The 21,479-nt window shown below is 34.9% G+C and overlaps 1 protein-coding gene across 1 annotated transcript; it reads right to left on the bottom strand.

The window, feature by feature from the left end:
• Positions 1-1,449: 1,449 nt before the first annotated feature.
• Positions 1,450-20,955, bottom strand: CSN8 (COP9 signalosome subunit 8). Its single transcript, XM_081745016.1, has 4 exons — positions 20,697-20,955; positions 11,707-11,777; positions 5,855-6,030; positions 1,450-2,225 (listed from the first exon to the last, which is right to left on the bottom strand). Exons 1-4 carry the CDS (start codon positions 20,796-20,798, stop codon positions 1,975-1,977), a joined length of 600 nt encoding a protein of 199 aa, XP_081601142.1. The 5' UTR covers positions 20,799-20,955; the 3' UTR covers positions 1,450-1,974.
• Between the last annotated feature and the right edge of the window lie 524 nt (positions 20,956-21,479).

Here is a 21,479-nt window from a genome sequence, read left to right as displayed (position 1 = left end):
ACTAGTGGTACTATTTGTTTTCAAAAGTTCGGTTTCTTTTGGAATGGAGGGTGTATAAGTAGGAACAAATCATGGTGAATATTTACCTAAGTATATATGAGAACATTTATTACATAGAGACAAATAATAATTAACTGCTTATACGTACATTCCACTTGCCACCTATAAAAATCTGAGTAACGTTCCATACTGTGATCATTAATGGTTGGCTAAACTGAAATTGGTGTACAATTAATGTTAGAAAAAATATATTTTATAACATTTCCCTGATTTCCAGTCTTTTCCCCTGAGTTTCCCTGACTTCCCTCACCTGTAGGAACCCTGTATAAGCACCCATAAGTAAGCATAGGACTGTAAACAACCATCTTAAAATATGAGGGGTACAAAGTTGGCCCACTGGCCCACCCCACACTTATTAAAACGAAACACACGGGTACGTATATGATCCTCAATAGCCATGAAAGAGACTAATGTACCCTCTATGGATCCATAAGTACCCAGGTGTAAGCGTAGGACCACAACCACCAATCTTAAAAAGAGCATAACGGGTACAAATTACCCATCAAAGGAAACCACATTGGTAGTATGTGATACTCAATAGTCATGAATGAGAGTGAGGTATACTTTTTAAGACCAAACATACCCATCACACAAGATAAATAACGTTAAAAATTCGGAATTTTATTATATTTTGTTTTCATTTTGTTACCTATCGAAGGAAACGTGATAGGCCCCAAAACTTTCAAAGGTACCGTACATATTTTAGGACCTTCCCAAAATGATCTTGTGACGTCCAACCACAAATTTAGTTCCAAATTATGTATAAATATCGGAAGTCTTAATGACAGTCACTGTTCGTTTGTTTGCCTGTCGATAGATATCAGAGAAAACAATAATACTACGGAATCTGCGACCTAATTACACACACTCTACCTTCGCTCTTGTTCCTCTACCACGTCCAATTTCAACATGTAATACGAGGGAATGTCTATAAGTTCTTACTCTCACCATGATAAAGAGATGAGTTAGGGATCCTGCAATTTGGTCCATGAACGCGTCCACAAAAGAATACGGTGACCGAAGAGATACACGACAAATATAAATCAATCAGCACAGATTTTTTTTTGTTACTTTCCATTCATGAAAGAACATACAATTGATTCAGGACTCGGATTTATATACTCTGAATTTGCTTATGCAATTTTTCACTCCTTTTAATGTTTCATTAATGTAAACCTTTACGATCAAAATTTCTGCTAACATTACACGATAATCAATTTAAAACATATTTTCTTTCTTTAGAATGTATCTGCTCTGGTTTCAGCTACTGTACATGCAATGTCCATTAAACAAAAATTGTTGAAAATAATTCTTCGGGAAAGTCAACAAACTGAGTGAGTTTGTAATTACTGAAAACATATTTATATAAAAATAAATAAATATAATCTGTTTATAAGTATTGGTTTATTTTGTTGATCACAATTTACAGACTGTTGTTTTAAACAAGTACGGGTACATCAAAAAGATCATATTTCATGCTTTACTGAGTTTAACAGAAGTATTTATTAGCGCTAAAAATTACGTTTATCACAGTTGGAAGCAAAGCCATGGGAAGTGGAACTTCATCTTTTTTAGAGTTCGTAAATATCCACAATTCATAGGAAACTGTATGTTTAAAAATTCTACCACTGAATTTTTCTCTTTGTTCCACCTGTTTCTTTCATATGGGGAAAAAAAATATTACTTGCGATGCCATTCGTATGCTTATAATTAAAAGTGGGTGCAAAACTCAAAAACATTGCTTCTCGTCTTCTTTCACTTTTGCAGAAAATACACAGTATCTGAAAAATTTTCCGTTGTTTCCAATATGGAACACAATTCATACTTTCGTTCTTGCTTTTTACGAGATTTTTCATCCACAAGATACTTTTAAAGACTTTTTCGTTTCTGTTAATGCAATACAAACACACCAAATTAATTTTCAAGAAACGAAACGAATTCGGTTAACTTATGAAGTTGATCCTCACTAGATGTCAGCTGGTAGGTGTCCGTTGATGGCCGCTGGGGGTAGATCATTCTTCCTGCTGAATCCACCGACCATCCTTGGTCAAGGGCCGCCTGCACTGCTTGTTCTGGCTGTAGTCCGACAAACAAGGAAAAATCATCCAAACTAATTGATGAGTATGCTCTTGCGACTAAGTTAATAGCTTGTTTACGAACAGATTCTGAAAAATAACAATAAAAATAAATAAAATAAAGTACCATAATAGGCCTCTTTTAATTAGCAGCTCAAAAAACAACTGTGGTTTATGAATTTACTGCCCACTGTCTGTAAAACACTACTATTACTTAAACACAGGAATGCATCTAAATATTTATGAATGCCAATATTTTCAATGGGAACACTCAACTTCTTCAGCAGCTTATTCTAAAAACATAAACAAAATGCTACCATTATATAATGAAAAAATGTCACGTAGTTTCAAATGCACTGATATTTCTGTTCAAAACTATACCTTCAATATTACTGCAACTTCAATTATATTGTGAAATATTTATTAGTACAGTTACACTTACCGGCACGATTCTGAAAAACGTCAATAATAATAATGAAATTACCTCAGTGGATACTCTATAGCAACTACAGAAGCTTTAAATATACGTGTGATTTCTCACTTTCACTGGTAATTCGAAATAATATGTGGACCTCACTTGAAACTTTTAGACCTGAGATGATTTCTTGATGTGGTGTTTGAAAATTTCCGCTAATTAATAAATATTTAGACACATTCCTCAGTTTAAGTTAGAAGTTATAATAATAATAATAATAATAAAAAATGTTTCGTTTATTCAGTAGATTTAGTTTACTACATTTTTCGTGGTTATAAATAATAGAACTCCATAAAAATATATTGTTGGAATACTCTCGCAAAACCTTTTCATTTAATATCCCAAACAAAATGCTTCACCGAATTTTGTTTTTACATTTTTGTCCATTGATATTTTGCCCTAGAAATCTATCGACGTCTCATTCACCAAATTCTATCGAACTATTTATATTCTGCGTGGAAATAAAGGACTTTCATATATTCACACATATTACTTGTTTAATGTGTCTGTGTAACAACAAAGTTGCGAAGTAATTTTCTTGTTTACAAGTGATGTCAGTCACATGGCAAGATTACCAGAGGTACTGGTTTTACTTAAGATTTCCTTCATATTCAGTGTTTTAAAAAAATCAAAAAGGACATACTAAACCGAATCTAATTTAATTAAAGCTGTGATGTATATACTTGAAGTCATTGTGCACTGAATACGTGAGCCATTTAATATGGGATCAAATACTTAACCAAGTAGATGGCTTCTAACTTAATTTTCCAATAGAATTAACGAATAGTACACAGCAGTAGCGGAAACAGGAACGGACTGAAATGACTGCAGCATGGCCGGACAGACTTTCATGTGCTCTTGCGACATCACGTTATGTACATTATTTCAGTACACAAAGGTAAATAGAATTGCAGGGGACATAAAAAACATGCCACATTCTTTTCAGTTATACGAGTTTGAAACAGTTAACAGATAGAAAGAAGTACTGAACTCTCTGCCGCTACAATTCGTGCAGAACTATGGGTATCCAGATGTAGCACGTTCAACTGAGTGATGCGTGATCAGCGCATAAGCTATCAGGTTTTATTATTTCTGACTTTCTGGACCTGTGTTCGCTACTCCTCTCCAACTGCCTCATGATGAAAAAATGAAATTAAATTTTTGATTATAATGATGATATGATAGTGATAATGAACGAAATGGTGGGATGAAGAAAGTAGGAGGAAACGGGAGAAACCGAGAAAGAGAAATAAGGTTAGAAAGGGTACAGTTGAGATTTTGTGCCCCAGTAATACTATATATATAGTTTAGTACGAGCCCCAGTAATAGTTTAGTACGAGGATTTGACTAACTTTGCCAATACATATCTTTGGATCTCGATGGACAGTGGCAATTGAATTCAATCCGCACATCAACATCATAGGTGGGAATCATTTACCCAAGTTTTGATTCAATTGGTGCATTCACATAGTTATAGTGTATTCAATCTGGGCTCCCTGAATTGCGCAGTTTTTTCCAACTTTCAAGAGTTGTATCTACACTGAGATATGCTTAAATGGCTAATTGTTAACATATTCTGAATCAGTGTCAAAAGCTGTTCAAGTGAGTAAAAGACCAGGTCTTTACGTTTACCACAACTTTCAAAAACGTTGAGGAAACTTACCACCTTTGCACGCGGAGCAAAGGCGAGTGGCCTCTCAGGACTATATCAACAAAACCAAAGAAGATATTTAACTGAAATTTGGCACATAATCACCAGGACAATATAGAGCCTTCACATCAAATTTCATCAACTTTGGAAATGGTCGAGCTGGGACTACCTTTGGAATTGGTCCCTTTGACGGAATGATCCACATGCAAAACAAAACAGACAACTAAACGCCATTTGTGGTAAAGAATATGCTTAATAATCTGGTGTAAAAGAAATCATTGGAACAATTTCAACAATCTTTCAAAAGGTAATTTCGTTAAATTTACTTCGTCTTTTTCTAACCAAACCATTACTTACCTAAATGTGAATATCTAACTCCAGAATAACCCCTCGAAACTAACTACGCCATTCCTAGAATATTACTATAACTACGACAGCATTCATAATCTGCATACATTCTCCCAACCTTACTCGTAAAACCAAACCGTGTGCGATTCAACTTCCATTTCTGAACAAGCGTCCATTGCACGAATATCCTAGTCCCCATCTCCCATACATAACGGAAACCGAAAAAATCCTTTCATATGCACCCCCAAGAACGTCTATCACAGACCAGCCAGCTGTCTATCTCAGACCTACCAACCAAATTTACGAGAACAGAATCCATAAAATCTACATTCCCGCCCTGAACCAATGTCAAAAGTATACATGCGAAGTTTTCCTTTTTTGGATTCCAGTTTGACATTTGAACGCCTCAGAATATATATATATATATATAAAAAAAAAATCTGAGTGAGCAAGAGTGAGAGATAGAGAGAGAGAGAAATAAAATAATGAAACAAGATCACTTTGGAAGCTAATATGATATTGGATCTGCAGTCCTGTTAGATTTTTTGTCCTAGTTCTTCTTCCTGTCTGATCAAGCAAAAGCGAAAACACTTGATGACAGTTTATATTTTTGAGTTAGTGACAATGTTTCTATTCGTCTTTTAGTACGTAATTCAAGTCCATATTTATTTATTTTGAACATTTTTTTAAGTGTAAATGTTCTATAATTAAATAGACAAACTACATTTAAGCTAATAGCCCACGATAGAAATTGAAATGATTCAATTGAACGAAGAGGCAACTATAATATTTATTATGATACATGACACAAATATTTCTTTTTAGACAATGATAAGCAAGTTAATAAGGTATCTGAAGCACTAATGTATTTGTATGTGTGCATTACCACTGATGGAGTTTCTTTTGTTATGTTCTAGTTTCAAAAAATTCCTATTATCTTTGAGAAACAATTAAATTCTCAAAACTGCCTTAAATTCCCAAAATACGAACATAAATTAATTGTAAGGAATTAAAATAATTACGTCCTATGACTATGCACTGGATATTAAAAAGAAAAAAGAAAACGAATGAAAAAAAAGATAGACGCGAATTAAAAAAGATGAATACTTGGGCGAAGAATAATTAACAGAAACTTAAGTAAACCCAGAAAACTCACGCCTTTCATTACGAGCTCCATATTAAACGTATAGTATCATGTTCCTAACACCAAATCAAAGGTATTTAAAGAAAAAATATTTAACATACCTAGAAGTGCTTCCATTATATGTGACACATTATCTGACCAATCAACATGTAATGCGCCGTAAGTTCCGGGAAAATCTCGTTGCCACATCTTTTGACCAACCTGCCAAATTTGGTTAAGCTCTCCGTGTGATTTCATATTTTGCGGTATTCTCTTCCACAAGAATTTAGCATTGCATCTGAAATAAAACAAACCGCAGTTAGTTCACTCACTCAACAAAATTTCTTAGGTAGTAGGCAAATTAGAACGTAAAGTACTGTAAACCAGGTGGAGTGATTCAGGAATAGGATGACAGATTTTAGCTAATCAGAAAAAGATGCTAAAACAAAGCTGGCTGTGTTGAAAACTGCAATGAAATAATATCTCTAAATATAATACATTTTGTAAATATCCGAGCAAACACGGAAGCTTTCCATTTGCTCGGAAATAAATTTACTTTTCGCAAGTGTAAAAGTTGTTTCATTATGGTTGATATTCAGTCCACTTACTCTAAAAGTACATAATCCTCTACCAAGGGTTAAACTATTTTGATTTTGATCAAATAAATTATTTCCACTCTGTTCTCTTGGTAGCAGAAATAAAATACACTAAAACGGTAATCCCAGCATAATTACAGAATAAATTATGCTTTATTGATGGAGGATCATTACAGTTCCAACACAATATGCTTCGTTTCCATCCACTTCATGTTTTAGTAGCTATGATTGGTGAAAATCTTTAACTCAGCTCCTAAAGAAATGAATCAGTAGACCAGCACAATGCAAGTGAAACAGACGTTGCAACGCCCATCAAAAATACTTTAATGCCGAACACTACGATCATGATATGACGTACTTCTAACAAGTACAAACAAAGTTAGAAAGGATTGAAAATATGATTATTTTCAAAAGGTTTTATGTCGAAAAAAGTGCTTAGGTAAGTATCACATTCGAATACACAAATGATTTTAAATAAACGAGAAGATCATAATACCCTTTACAGTAATTTGGTATCTTAAACCGATTCGGAGATATGATGATTATTGGTAAAAGTTTGTTATATTGCTTAAAATTACATAGTTGCGGGAAACTGTAAAAATGGTTTTTGATTTCCTCTGATTCTATAACTTTACAGCAATAGTTTTCGGTAGTTGTAATTAAAACAAGTTCTCACAAATACATAATTTTAAGCAGTATTGCAAACTTTACTAATATTTATCGTATCTCTGGAATGGTCTGAGATGTTAAATTGCTATAAAGGACATTATGATCTTTATGTGTATAGTCTTTAGGTAGTATCTTGATATGCTACTTATCTATGCACTTTTTCGAAATAAAAATTTTGAAAAAAAAAAAGTTCAATTTTCCTTGTAACTTTCTTCCTACTTGTTACTATATATCATATTATGATCATAGTATTCGACACTAAGGTAATTTAGAAGTGCATTGTCATGTTTCTTACACTTGCATTCTTACTGTTGAGAAACCTCCAAAACTGGGATGTTTATGGATGTTTGAGACATTGTAACGATAACATGTATTTACTACTTTCTTTTTTATTTAATTTGTTGGACAAAAATGTTATTCTATCTGACAATAGCTACGAGTTAGAAGAAGAAATATTTAAAAATGTCATGAGTAATCTCGATTTTTGTAAATGTTTTATGTTGCTGCCGCTAGAGATCAATGTTTGTTTATACGTCGTATAATCCGGTCGCTATGATAAGTTCTCGTTGTCATGGTTTTGTTTATTAATAAGTTTAATATATAATTCAAAAAGACGCCACATAAGTTAGAAATGTGCTCCTAAGTGATTAAAATAGTGTCTAGTTATTTGAACAACTGTCGTAGTAAATAGTAACAAGTTCTAATAAGTATATACTACGATTAAAATAAGTAAAATAGTTCGAACTGGTGTGTGACGTTATAATATTGTAATGTCCTTAGTTTGCATCACTGAGCAATAACTGTGATGTAAGTTACTATTTTGCATGTAGATTTGAAATATGTAATAATCTGATTAGTGTCATTTGAAACAATACAACTTTATGTTGGGTTGGCAACACTATTAATCTGAGACATTGCAAAGGATGTCAGACAATGCCCTCCTGCCGACATCTGCATCCTACAAAATTTCAGAATTTTCTATTTGTTACCTTAATAAGTAACAAGGAGCGATTCAAGATAAATGGTTCACCCTGTACAGATAGAAGGGAATTATAAAACATGCAAAACTGAATGAATTAGTGTTTATAGACTTCTCGCAACATTTTAAGAGTTGAACTATGAGAGAATTTCATACACTACATCATTATGTAGCACCAGGTTTTCTTAGATGTGGTGAAGAAGAAGTGAGGAATGCCTCAAAACCGTTTTGTTTCTTGGATGTTTCAACGTATGAGAAATTTTATTTGTTACATTTTCAGAAACTGTTAAGGAGATAAGTGAAAACATTTACTTTGTTGATTGTGTTTGTAATACATTACATACTTAATAATCCCTAATTGTAACTTAATATTTGTACAGTCCGCAGCAAAAAACCTGCAACATGAGCATGTAAGTTTATTATGAAACTATGCCTAACAGCGAAGGAATCAACACAACGTCTAAGTGGCACGAATCACGCCAGAAGAAACCTCGGCGTCCTCTCCTGCACACTTATTTTGGAGCAAAAGACTTTGTCGTTATACAATACACTTTAATGCTCATGTTGCAGGTTTTTTGCTGCGGACTGTACACATAACTATTAACTGAATGTATAGAACACATAAATTGAAAACAATACTAACCTTGTATGTTCTAGCCCTGAAAGTAAGTACCATCTACTCTTGATTTGATCAATATTTTAGGCATAAATCTCAAATGCATTTCATCGAGATATTGCACGCTAATTTCTCACGGTGTTGGTTATTCAAATTTTATATATCGTCGTTACAATAACAAAAGACGTATCTCAGTTTTCATTATTTTCATTATCTCAACTTAGGCCTCTTGGTAAGGTATCAAAACCTGCTTTCGCCTTCTTATCAAGTCCATATCTCAGAAATGAAGCCTCTGTCGCCTGTGATACAGTGATCGGTAGCTCTTGTAAATTCATACAAGATATTGACGTTAACTCAAATTCGCAATTTTTGAGACATGCTTATTGGTTACTCCAACTACGATATAGCACTTCAGTGGCATTCATTAATTTCAAATTTAATCTATCTCACGTCTTCAAAGGTAACCAGATGATCTATGGCAATGCAATATATCTATTTCCTATTGTATTAAATTTTGCACGGATGTTTAACCCTTTTAAGATTCTCGCTTTTTGAAGTAAATTTTAGACTTTCACTCAAGCAGATACGGCTTCATTCCTATTTATCGTAGGATCATGGTTCATACCTCATTCTCTTCAGAATAAAGCAACCTTTCAAGGGGTACCACTCGCATGTCCATATCATACACCAGAAATGGAAAATTAGGGAACATCCGGGCAATTTTCCGAAAAAATCCCCTTTCTGAAACCTTTGAGCCCCTCGAGCCCGGGCCCGGGTTGATGTAGAGAACTCAAAAAAATCTAATAAATAGTTAGAGGTGTATACAATACGTATGCAACAATTCAATATCATATGTTGAAAGGTCGGGAAAAATTTCTGAAAATTGCCTCAAGAAAAAATTTGATGTCCGGCCCCACGACCCCATTTGGCGCCACCATCTGGTTCCAAAACGCATCTGGGGTGTTCTTTGGTGCATGTTTGATTTGATCAATAATATAAATAAATAAAAAAATAAAAAATACACTTAAATGCCTTTTATAAAACCTAAATAAGCAGTTGAAGACAACACTGCATTTTGGTACGAAAACGTACCCTGGATCTTATAAGGGTTAACGTTAAGTGTATAAGTTACATCAAGGAAAGAAGCAGCAGCATGTAAGAGACAATTTTAGGTTTCTACAGTCCCCAGGACTCTTACATTGTTAGTGTATACAAAATGAAACGAAACATTTCAGTTTAACATCCCACAATTATGCCCTCAGTTAGTTTATAAATCTGAAGTTCCTTCATAAGAAATGGCTGTAAAGATATTTTTTTTTTTATATAACATAAATAACCAGTTTATCAAGAAGTCTTATTTCAATTTTAGAATCTTTACACCAAATTTCATTTTATAAAGTTATTCGATCTTCATGTGAGTGATTAAACCTAGTTAACAATGCCATAGAATAAGTGAGTTGAAACCGTACAGGAAAATTCTTACAGACGCAATCAACGAACTATGTTTTTCACTTATTTCCTTAACAATTAGATTTAAAAGATAGTATTATTTATATACTATCTTTAACTAAATACATTTTAAATCTTTATATTAGAAGTTATTTTTCTTCATATATATATATATATATATATATATATATATATATATATATACCCGATGGCAGAACTTTCTTTTTGTCTTTCTGCGATTAGCTTTTATAAGTCAACAATTTTCTGCAGGAATTCTTAAAAAAAAAATTCTGCAGAAATTCTTCAAAAGTTTTCTGCAGGAATTCTGCAAAAGAAAAACTTGTGATTGTTAAAAATACGCTTTACGCGACGTAAAAAACAGTTCAAACTATATTTATGCGAGTCGTCCGTGCATTTAAGACATCTACACATAGCAGGCATGTTTTTACACTTTTCTGTTGGTTTTATATATATATATATATATATTCCTCTGGCAATTTTTTTGCACAGGCACGGCAAATTTTCTGCGATCATATCGCAGATCGCGGCATGTTCTGCTATGGGGTATATATATATAACAAAACCGGGTTTGAACTGTAGTTTAAATCTTAGTGATTAAAACCAATCAGCTCAGCAAATAGTACAACTATTTTTAGCAATAAGAGAAATTTTTTGGGCTAGTGCTAGTATGAATCCCTTAAAATTTCTTCTTTTAGCTTGGACTTCTAGGATATCATAACGTAACATTTTAATGTTATTGGAATTGATTTTAAACCATTCGGTATACCCTAATATACAAGTATATAAGATATACAAAGTATAATATTACGCAGAAGAAATATGTTAAGGTTTCTTGTTAATTAATTATTACGAACACTGATACACAAAAAGTGAAAACTGCAAGACTGGACCCAGACTTTGTCTCATTCAATTCACACCTATAGAGAGATTAGTGTGTTAAAAATCGGTTGTTTCCTCCACTCGTTAATATAATGATAATACAACCGTCAGATGTGTTTTGAATGTGGGCAGTGGATTGTCCAAGCACGACAAGAAGTGTTAGTACAAACCATGTGGTCTGAGTGAAAGAACAAACTTCAAGAGCGAGTGCATGTTCAGGGAGTGGACTGGCCAACGTAGTGATTAACGCAACTCATGGTACACTGAAGTCCCGGACTCGAGTCCCCGTCCAGTCATGCAGTTCTTTTTTTTTTTTTTAATCTCTTTGTGCATCATTTAATTCACACTTATAGAGGAATTAGTGTATTAAAAATCGGTTGTTTATTCCATTCGTTAATATATAGAGTACATGTTCACTATCTTCTGCATGACGGAAGTGTTACAATATGTTAAAAGCAGAGCTTTTGTGAGGTGAAATAAGCCTCCTTCAATATAAACAGCTAGCTAATTCTTCCTAAATTTGGGAAAATTACTCTGAAGTAATATGATCTTTTACTGTACATTTTTTTTTTCAAAATTAAAATAATCTGACAAATAAACAAACACGATTAAAAGATTAAAAACTAGAAGTAAATAATGATGCCTAGTTATGTTTCTAATATGTAAATATACAGTATAAATATGACTCTTTTGTTACTTCATCAACACTAATTCAATATTTCGAAAGAACAGTAACGCTACAACATAATAAAAATTAAAACTTACAAATCATTTTGATAGAGGTATACAGCTAATAATTGAGCGTACACTTGATGTGTTGGAATACCACCAGGAGCCTGTAAATATATAATTTAAAAAAAAAATGCTATTAAACAATTACTTTTTCGTTATATTTTTTAGTGAATAAAATTTAAGTTTTGGTTATTATTAAAGCATTCTCCACCAATTACATACAGTATTTCTACCGTCACGAATTATACAACTAGGTTGACATAAATATTTAGGGCGAGGGTTGCCTATCTTTCCAAAAATATGTAAAGACTGTTCGCCTCGAAAGAACAGCACTCAGTAATACAACAATATTAACTATTCAGAATTAACTGTTTATTTCAATAACAATGACTATGAACCCACTTAAAATAATACTATACAACAAACTAAACACAACAATACTCTGTGCAAGGCTATGTGATAAAATATACAAAAACAAATACCTAACAGTTTCAACACACTAACTGTGTCTTCATTAGACTTCCACTCCATGAAGACATAGTATGTTGAAACTGTTAAATGTTTGCGTTTTTATATATTTTTATCACATAGCCTTGCTCATTGTATTGTGTAGTTTGACAATAAGGAAACAAGGCCTGATAGAATACCATAAAACAGTATCAGCGTTAGAAGCTGAGGTATGAACCTGAATGGCCACGAAATGTTTACTCATAGTATTCTCTAGCAAGATTAAAAGTAATATTGAATTCGGTGAATTTATGAAAGAAAATTGTTTAGCACTGAATTAATGTAGATCAACATCAATGTACAGACTGATATCAAAAACAATTAAAACATCTTAACAAACTTAACAATCTTAACAAAATGCAACTTACACGATTAACACGACGTTAGATAGCTTTTAGATTGTAATATAGCTTATACTGGTGGCGGAATTAAAGGAATATAATTCCTGAATCGTTTCTAGACGAATAATGGACATTTTTCATGCAGTACAGCAGCAAGGAAGAAAACAGTCGGTATTGTACTTGCTGCTATAAAACGGACTAAAGTTTTTTTTTTTCTTTCTTTCTTTCTTTCAAATTGGAGGGTTTAGCAGCCAGAGAGGTATAGAAGCTCACCCTGATGTTCCTTAAACCACGTCTGTAACAGGTATGCTGTACGCATTGACCCACTGTCATCCTAAAAATGCGTTCTCGTAAGGAAACATCTATACCACAGAAGAAATCTGGTCATCTAAAACGACCTCATAATCACTTGCAGTATCATCACAAGAGTATTAATAGGGCCTACGGATTACCATGAATCTGTGACCCAAACCAGTACAGAGCCGCGGCCATGCTTAAAGGTAGGAAGCACGCAGTCTGGACCAGACACAAACCCGATCTGTTGTTAGAAACGAGGAGGAAGACTGAGTCATCGAGGACCATATTACTCTCTTCCTATCACTGCTAGTTAATGTTTTATGTTCTCGGTGCCATTTTATTGCGTTCTGAACTCGGAATACTTACGAGTGCATTTTGTTCTTTTGCAGGGGAAAGAGAGAGAGATGTATATGTCTAACTAGTGGAGTCTGACCAGCTCTGAATCGCTTGTGCTCAAGGACCCTAAGAGGCTTGAAATATCGTAGCGAATAATCTTATAAAGAAGACAAGTAAAACTGGGTACAAAGTAGATTTAGGTTTAAATCCTCGTTAATGTCTGGCGATCCCTCTTCACCTAGGCTTACTTTCTGTTCACTATTATTATTATTTTTCTTATGATGTCAATACCGTGCCCTCCCCCCGGGCAAGCTATTCTTCATCCAATTATAGTCAGTGACGACGTGAGAGGAGGCAAGGGGGGCGGGCACCCTTGGTGACTACGTCTGTCCTTCATACTACTGTAACGTAGGAAAAATAACAAAACCGTCTCGGTACCTCTTCGGTACCGGCATCCGGGGCACTATGAATCTGACGGCTTCTTTGAATAAACTTGGTTAATAATTTATATAAAAAAAATATTTGACTGTTTCTTGTGCATGTTTGATGTATTGGTAGACTCAGTAAAACTTTCTCTACTAGAAAAGAACAGCAAACTAGGCCCAGAAAAAAAAAAAAGTCCGAACTTCGTGTCTGCGACTTGATCTGTATGTCCTTTGCACAGATCATACTTCCGGCATCACAAAATTTTAAATTTTATTACACTCTAATTAGCTTGATCATTAATTTCGGAAAATCTTGTTATTGCTTTTCATGTAAAATTTACAGGTCAACGTATCATAATCAGTACGCTAAAACTGAGATATTACATTACAAATTTAGTATGTAGATATCATTTAAAGTCCAATCCAAGCTAATGTTGGACGCTACGTAGGCAATCGATAAATTTTGCCAATTTCTATCAATATATTTAAGCAACCTTGGCTTCTTTATAAAACTTCAGGCATGCAGAAATACATAATTTGGTTTCGTTTCGTATGTTTAGGCTTAACATCCTTACGTAATGCCGAGGTTATCAAGGTAAAAAGGAAATAAAACTAATGCAGATGGTTTGATATGTGGAAACGTCACCATGAAGTTCACACGATTCGCATTTTTCGTTCTTTTTATTTCTTTGGTTTAAACCAGTGAAAAAAAAAAAAAAATGGTGTGAACAAGCCAACCCTAAAAGTAAACACTTTTTTTTTTTAAAAAAAATATGCAAATAACTAGCAAAATTATATGTAGTATTTTTACTTCAAAATATCCCATACCCTCTTTTTGAAACAAAATAAAATTAAAATAAAACATAAGAGAAATACTTATTTATATGATACACTTAAAGGTTGCACATCTAGAACTTTTGGTTCTGTATATTCTTGAAATTCTACAGTGAAGTTTTTTATAACCACCCTCACGGTTTACCCAATCCTCAAGTTTTCTGAATTTTTAACAAGAGGGATTCAACATATCATTACGGACCCCCCCACCACCACCAAAAAAAAAAAAGTCTACGAAATATATTTAAGTTAAGCTAAATACAACTGCACAACAAACATGACTGAGTGGTTAGCTTTTGCGCTTCTATCGGGAAGTCCGGGATTCAACCCAGCATTCGACCATTCTGACAAAGCTTTTCTTCATTCCATCTGTGAATGTAGAAATAGTGCGTGTACTGTGAGTTGGCCGACTTCCTTTCTTATTGTTTTTAAATCGTTAGTATTACTAATTACCAGCAGTGACGGTTTTGCGAAAGTTAAGGGGTCGGTCTTTCCGACTGAAGCCTGTTCCCCAAAGTTGCGGAATGTCTAAAACAAACGAAATATCTATTAGTTATGCCTTTACTCATAAACTTTAAGCTTCAGTCAAATAAAAATTACGAATGTTTAGAAAAACTACACATTAGTAAGAAAAACCCCTCCCAAAATACTTTCCTAAATTCGCCACTGATTCTCAGTATAAAATGATCTTCAAAGTTGTATCAAGAAGATTATTGCTAAACATATAAACGAGACGAAATATTAGTTATGCCTATACTCACAAACTTCAAGCACCTCCCAAATAAAATTAGGAATTTTTAGAAAACGAAACAATCAGAGAAATCCCTCCCAAAGTACTTTTCTAAATCCACTACTGATTATTTGTATAAATTGGTATTCAAGATTGTATCCGGAAAATTACTGCTAAATCATTGCACAACTACAGTATAACAGAAATGTGGAAGTACGGTTTGACGGACATATTGAAAAACGTACGCTTTGACGGATATATAGATAAACATAAGTTTAACTTTTGTGCTAGAAGCTAGAGTACTAAGCTCTTAGAAATGAAACACGTATGACAAATTAAAATGATCTAGAGAATTAAAAAATGTCGATAACTCAAAAGTTAAAATAAAGTTAAATAGCCTATAAAATTGCCCTCAAATACTACATTCTTTATGTTAGCTTTAATTCGTAAAACATGTGCTCCATCCACCTTGATGGTGAATTTCGGAGCAAAATATGGCATTTAGGTCATGGAATTCTTATCTAACTATACAATATACTATAAGAAAGCTATTTAGATAGAAAAATCATGAAAATGAAAAAAGCCAAAATTTCCAAAGTTCCAGTTCTTTTTTTCAAAAAAAGACTGCTTTTTATGTGAAAAAGCCATCAATTCAAAAAAGCCAGCTTTTTTGCATTTCTAATTACATTAGACTTAACATGAGTGAATGCGTATTAAAGACGACTGTTACACGATATTAAGTGTTCGATCTACTTCATTAGTTATATTCTGAGGCGAACTGTTATGAAAGTAGTACAGTGACGTTGGTGTGTTGCCATTTTTTAATTTTTATACATAGTTAAATACTTATTACGGTATAATGATGTTATCGTTTTTTAGTTTGTGTTTAGGGTTGCGAGGACTTGCTTTATATTAAGTCTTGCCTTACCATACATATCATCGATATCTACTGTTTCACTCGCTTTCTCTACTTTTTAGTATGTGTGTTCGATGTTGAGTGAATACACACTTCGAGAGAGTAACATTTTGGTAGTTTATCTTCCATCAACTTGTTCGTGTTTTGGTGTTTATTCACTGATTTATATTGCTCCTTTCACTTCACTGAGAATGCTTTCATCGCACGTTACGACACAACTTCTGTGTTCTGTTGTGGTTGACAGAAAGTTGGCAGTGTTAGCAGTTTCTATGACGATTCATACTTTTTTAAGCATTATGATTGGTTGAGGATGTAACGTTGCTGTTATCCGATGTGTTTATGCTATCTGTGTTTGGTTGTGTGAGCTACTTCGTTACGGATACGGTCAGCACGTGGTTTTTCTTTTACGGTTACAATTCGGAGGGTAGATATTAAAATTTTGTGACTAATTTTTAATGCTTTTATAGATTTATTCGTAACGTGTATTAATTGAAACTGGTGTTTGGATATTGAAATAGTAGTGTTTTAATTACGTAGTATTTTTGGAAGGAGATCGAAAAAATGAAAGCGGGAATGATAACATCATTCTCGTGTTACAACTTTTGATTTGCGCTACTAGTTCGTTTCTTTTTATAATTTCTTTTCTTTCAACTTTTAACTTTTGCAATTTTCTTTTAGAAATGTAATTAAACAATCCTGTTTCACTCCTCAGGTTACCGTTTGAAATTTTATTTTAGCGAGCTACCAACTAACGAACTTTACCCCAAGTGTTTTATGCGCTGACGTGCCTGTTCCTAATGGGTGCATACCCCGCGGGCCTTCCTACCCTGACTCGGTAACATAGCATTCTCGTTTTTAGTGGCCACATTGGTTTCAGGTTTTTGCACTATCTTCGTTTATGTGCATACCCTCTAGGGATGCGCACGAGTCGAGACTTAAGCCTGTCTCGACTCGTCTCGAGAAAATGTCTTGACTCGAATTCGAGTCGAGACAAAATATACGAGTTAAAACATACGCACACATCACAAAGAACATTATAATTACTAACCTAATTGTCAGTATGTCCACCTTTGGCACGGATAGCAACGGCTACACGTCTTGGCATGGACGCAATGATCCTTGGTAGGTCGCTGGAGAGTTGACACCACATGTGCACATACAGGTCACCTAATTACCGTAAATTCCAGGGAGGTGGGCGATGCGCTCTGACGTCTCGTTCAATCACATCCCAGATGTGTTCGATTGGGTTCACATCCAGTTAGTTGGACGGCCAGCACATCGCTTGGAACTCGCCCCTGTGTTCCTCGAACCACTCCATGACACTCCTGAACTTGTGACATGGTGCATTATCTTGTCGAAAAATGCCATTACCGTTGGGAACCATGGTCGTCACGAAGGGGTGTACGTAGTCTGCAAGCAGTGTTCTATACGCCTCGACCGTCATGGTGCCTTGCTCGAGCTCCACTAGACACATGGATGCTCACGTGAATGTTCCCCAAAGCATAATTAAGCCGCCGCCAGTTTGGCTCCGTCCCGCAGTACAAATGTCAAGGAGCTGTTCCCTTAGAACACGACGGATTCGCACCCTCTCATCGTCATTGTGAAGAAGGTATCGGGATTTATCAGACAATGCAACTCTCTGCCAATGCGCCAAAGTCCAGTGGCGATGGTCACGTGTTTATTTCAGTCGTAGTTGTCGACGTCGTGGTGTTAACATTCGCACATGGATGGATCGTCGGCTTCGGAGGCCCATTGTTGGATGTGTTTTCCAGCATTAAAGTCTGATGTTAGTTCCGCCAAAGTTCGCTGCCTGTCCTGTTTTACCAGTCTGCCCAGGCTACGACGTCCGACATCCGTAACGAAGTTGGGGGATCCCAACCCCTCGACATTTAGACGTCGTTTCCCCTTGATTTCGTCACTTGTTGAAGACACCCACCACAGCACTCCTCGAACACCCGACAAGTCCTGCAGTTTCAGAAATTCTCGTTCCGAGTCTCCGGGCCTAGGTCAAACACAGATAGATCGCGCGCCGGCCCCATTCTACACACGGCCAGCACCTCACTAATTGAATTGAGCTGAAAATTAAATCTTGATCTCGAAAGATTAACTATTAAGTTTATGCGTTCTGTAATAAATGCTGGAATTTGTTTAAAGACTGTTTCGGAGTGAATACTTTCTTTAAAATAACATTAACAATTATAGAAAAATTTCAGGCATTCGAGTCGAGTCGAGATTTTTACGGGCAGTCTCGACTCGACTCGAAAATTCGGGTCGAGAAATGTTTGTCTCGACTCGTCTCGAATTTTATAATGTGTCTCGACTAGTGCGCATCTCTAATACCCTCCATCGCTCGAACACAAGTTACCTACGGACACATCCCTTCACCCTAAGGCACGTTACACAGTCAAGCGGAGCTCCGCGCTCCGTCTTCCGCCCTCCGCGTGTGCGCTTACAGTCATCCGGAGCTACGCACTAGGCGTCACGTAATTATATACAGGATTCTTCTCAGTCAGTGTTGCGAGTCAACATGAAAAGTTCGAAACGACAATAGTGGCATCTTAATATTTCTATTCTATCAGGCCTTGTTTCCATTTTGTACTAATACACAATAACAGATGAGCAAGGGTATGTGATAATATGTAAAAAACAGTATCACGTAACAGTTTCAACACAATAACTGTTACGTGATACTGTTTTTTACATATTATCACATACCCTTGCTCATCTGTTATTGTGTATTAATATTTCTGTAAGAAGAGAAAACGAAAAACACAGAAAAATAAATGTCTCAAGATTCATCCCTTAGTTTCTCAAAGAAGTCTGAAGGGAGCTTTTGTGTCTGTGTATATAGATTTGCGAGAAGACGAGAAGTACTTCAATAATTTCCGTACGTCAATTCAGTCGTTCGATGACCTAATTGAAAAAATTCTATCGAAATTATAAAAATGCAGTTTAAATAGGATCCATATGCACGCTCTTAAAATACAGCACTTTTCTTTAAAGAAAAGAAACCGTTTTTTCAAAAAAAAAAAAAAAAAGTATTAAAAAAAGACTTAACAGATACTGTTTTTTAACAAATGAAAATAACGAATGTTTGTACATTTGGTTAGTACTTCACATCCAATCAACTATTTAATAATAGAGATAAAATATTTGCCTCAATCTTTTTTCGTTGTCCATGCCTGTCCACGAATGTCACGCTTTTTGTGTTCCTCACAAGAGGGATCCCATGAACATGGTGTTAATTTAACCTCCGTGATAATTGAAACTGAAACTTGAAATTTGTTGAAAGAAAGTCGAAAAGTAACAATAGTCACGTACTGTTAACAGTGATACATTAGAGGCACCACATGTACAGTTCCAATTGAGCAAAGACATTAATTGGAAGTTCCAATTAAACGAAGACAATATAGCTAAATTAAAAATACCGGTAACACTAAAAAAATATGAAAATAGTATTATAGAACAGTATAAAATATTATTTAGTAACTCACTATGAAAAATAAGAAAAGAAATCTGCATCAATTTTCATTTTGCTTTTGCCACCATGCACGTTCCTTTTTAAGTTTTAAAGAGAAGTGGCTGCTCCGCGCACGGAGTTCCGCTTGACTATGTAAGCATCCATTTGCTCAATGGTCCTATCCGCCTCGCGGAGCGCGGATAGGGCCACGCGGAGGCCTCCGCGTGACTATGTATGCACCCATAAGAACCAATAGAACAACCTTGCCACGCGGGACTCCGCGTGACTGTGTAACGGACCTAACAGTTAAATAGTAGTCTCGATTTTATTAATCGGATCCTAGCACACGCTGGTTGGTGTTTCTTGCACAGTCGTTTTTGTTGAACATGTCCGGATGCACATTTATACCCATAAGGGAAACAACATCAGTTCATGCATTTTTTAACCTGTACGCAATTAACCCAATTGGTAATAGTTAAGAACAGCTACTTCTCATCTCCCGACCACAAGGATACATCTTACTGTTGAACTACCTAAACACCCTAAGTACAAGGGCAAGAACTCAGTCTATTACCTACTTTTTAACATCCTAGATAGTCAATGAATAATTCCTGAAAGTATGGCGTTTCTCGTCCTTCCCTAAATGGGAAGTACGGCTCCTTAACTATAACCAAAGGTTATTTTTTTCTTTTTAGTTATGACAAATTATTTTAAACCTATACACAAAACATTATCTTAAATACCTCTATCATCATACTTTCATTGAAGTGCGTATTCTAAGGTGGAGGAAGAAAAAAAAAGTTGAAATACTTCCATAACTGGCCCTTGTACCACAGAGTAGGTCCAGGATGTACGGCTTATGCTAGCTTACGGTAGGATTACTTTATATCACGTTGGGCTAGTTTCAATAACCCTGGCCCTAATCCGCAGCACATAAACCCATTATTTTCCTCGTGCAAAAAATGGACATTTCTGCTAGTACCCACATAAATCACAGCTCTCCTACACTGTGTAAAGTGACGGGCAAACATTTTACATATCTCGTTTGCCTTTACAATTAACTGTAAAATTACTACTTCTTACATCAGCTCGTAAATCTGTATCTTTACAACATGACACAACTAGAGGGATTACACCTACAACTACCAATAATGCTTTAGATAGTAATTACACTTACATCCAATTCTTGCTTCTCCAATTCTTCCGCAAGCTTATTTACATTCTCAATTGCTTTGAAAGACATTTTCCCACGATTATTAGAAAAAGAATCATATATCATATTAAGAGCCACTTTTTAATTATACGATAGACAGTTTTACCAGACTATTTTTACCAAGATAATTGCCTATTACTTCAAAAAAACAATGTCAACTTCCACTTCGTCTGTTCCATGCAGGCTGCCATTTTTCTTTCTTTCTTCATTTTTTTGTTAGTTTCCTCCCAGATCAAATTGCAAGAAACGATTGGAACTTGTAGATAGCTAGGGTGTTCAGTTCAAGAAAACAATTTTATTTTTCCAACTCCTTGGAAACGAAAGGGCTTGCCGTAGCCTTCTCAAAAATTGAGGAGCGAACGCAACGCAAACTGTAAAAAATTCAATTATTTACTAATTTACCTATAATCACAAATTCAAATGTCAATTTTTTTTAATCGTTTTCATGCAAATCATTGTAAAATGTGGTCCAAAGTAACTTTGGGTCACATTCATAAGCGGTTCACGACAAAGCAACAATAATTATAACTACAAATAATAATTATATTTAATTCGAGTCAGGGCAGAGTACAGATGGTGAACAGCGAGTTCAGACGCGAAATAAGAGAGAGTATATACGTAAAACGATTATTCACAAAAATAAAACAACAAGAACACGTGTTGGGTTATCACAACAATAAGCAGGACGATCGGCATTTGTATTTGTTGCTATATTAAGATACTTTTGCGCTGTTTCAACGTGTATGG

This window comes from Thermobia domestica, chromosome 2 (genome assembly GCF_964235325.1).
Source record: "Thermobia domestica chromosome 2, izTheDome1.hap1.1, whole genome shotgun sequence".
Classification (NCBI taxonomy): Eukaryota; Metazoa; Arthropoda; class Insecta; order Zygentoma; family Lepismatidae; genus Thermobia; species Thermobia domestica.
The sequence above is the reverse complement of the archived record's forward strand: the minus strand, read 5'-3'. Positions and strand labels throughout refer to the sequence as shown.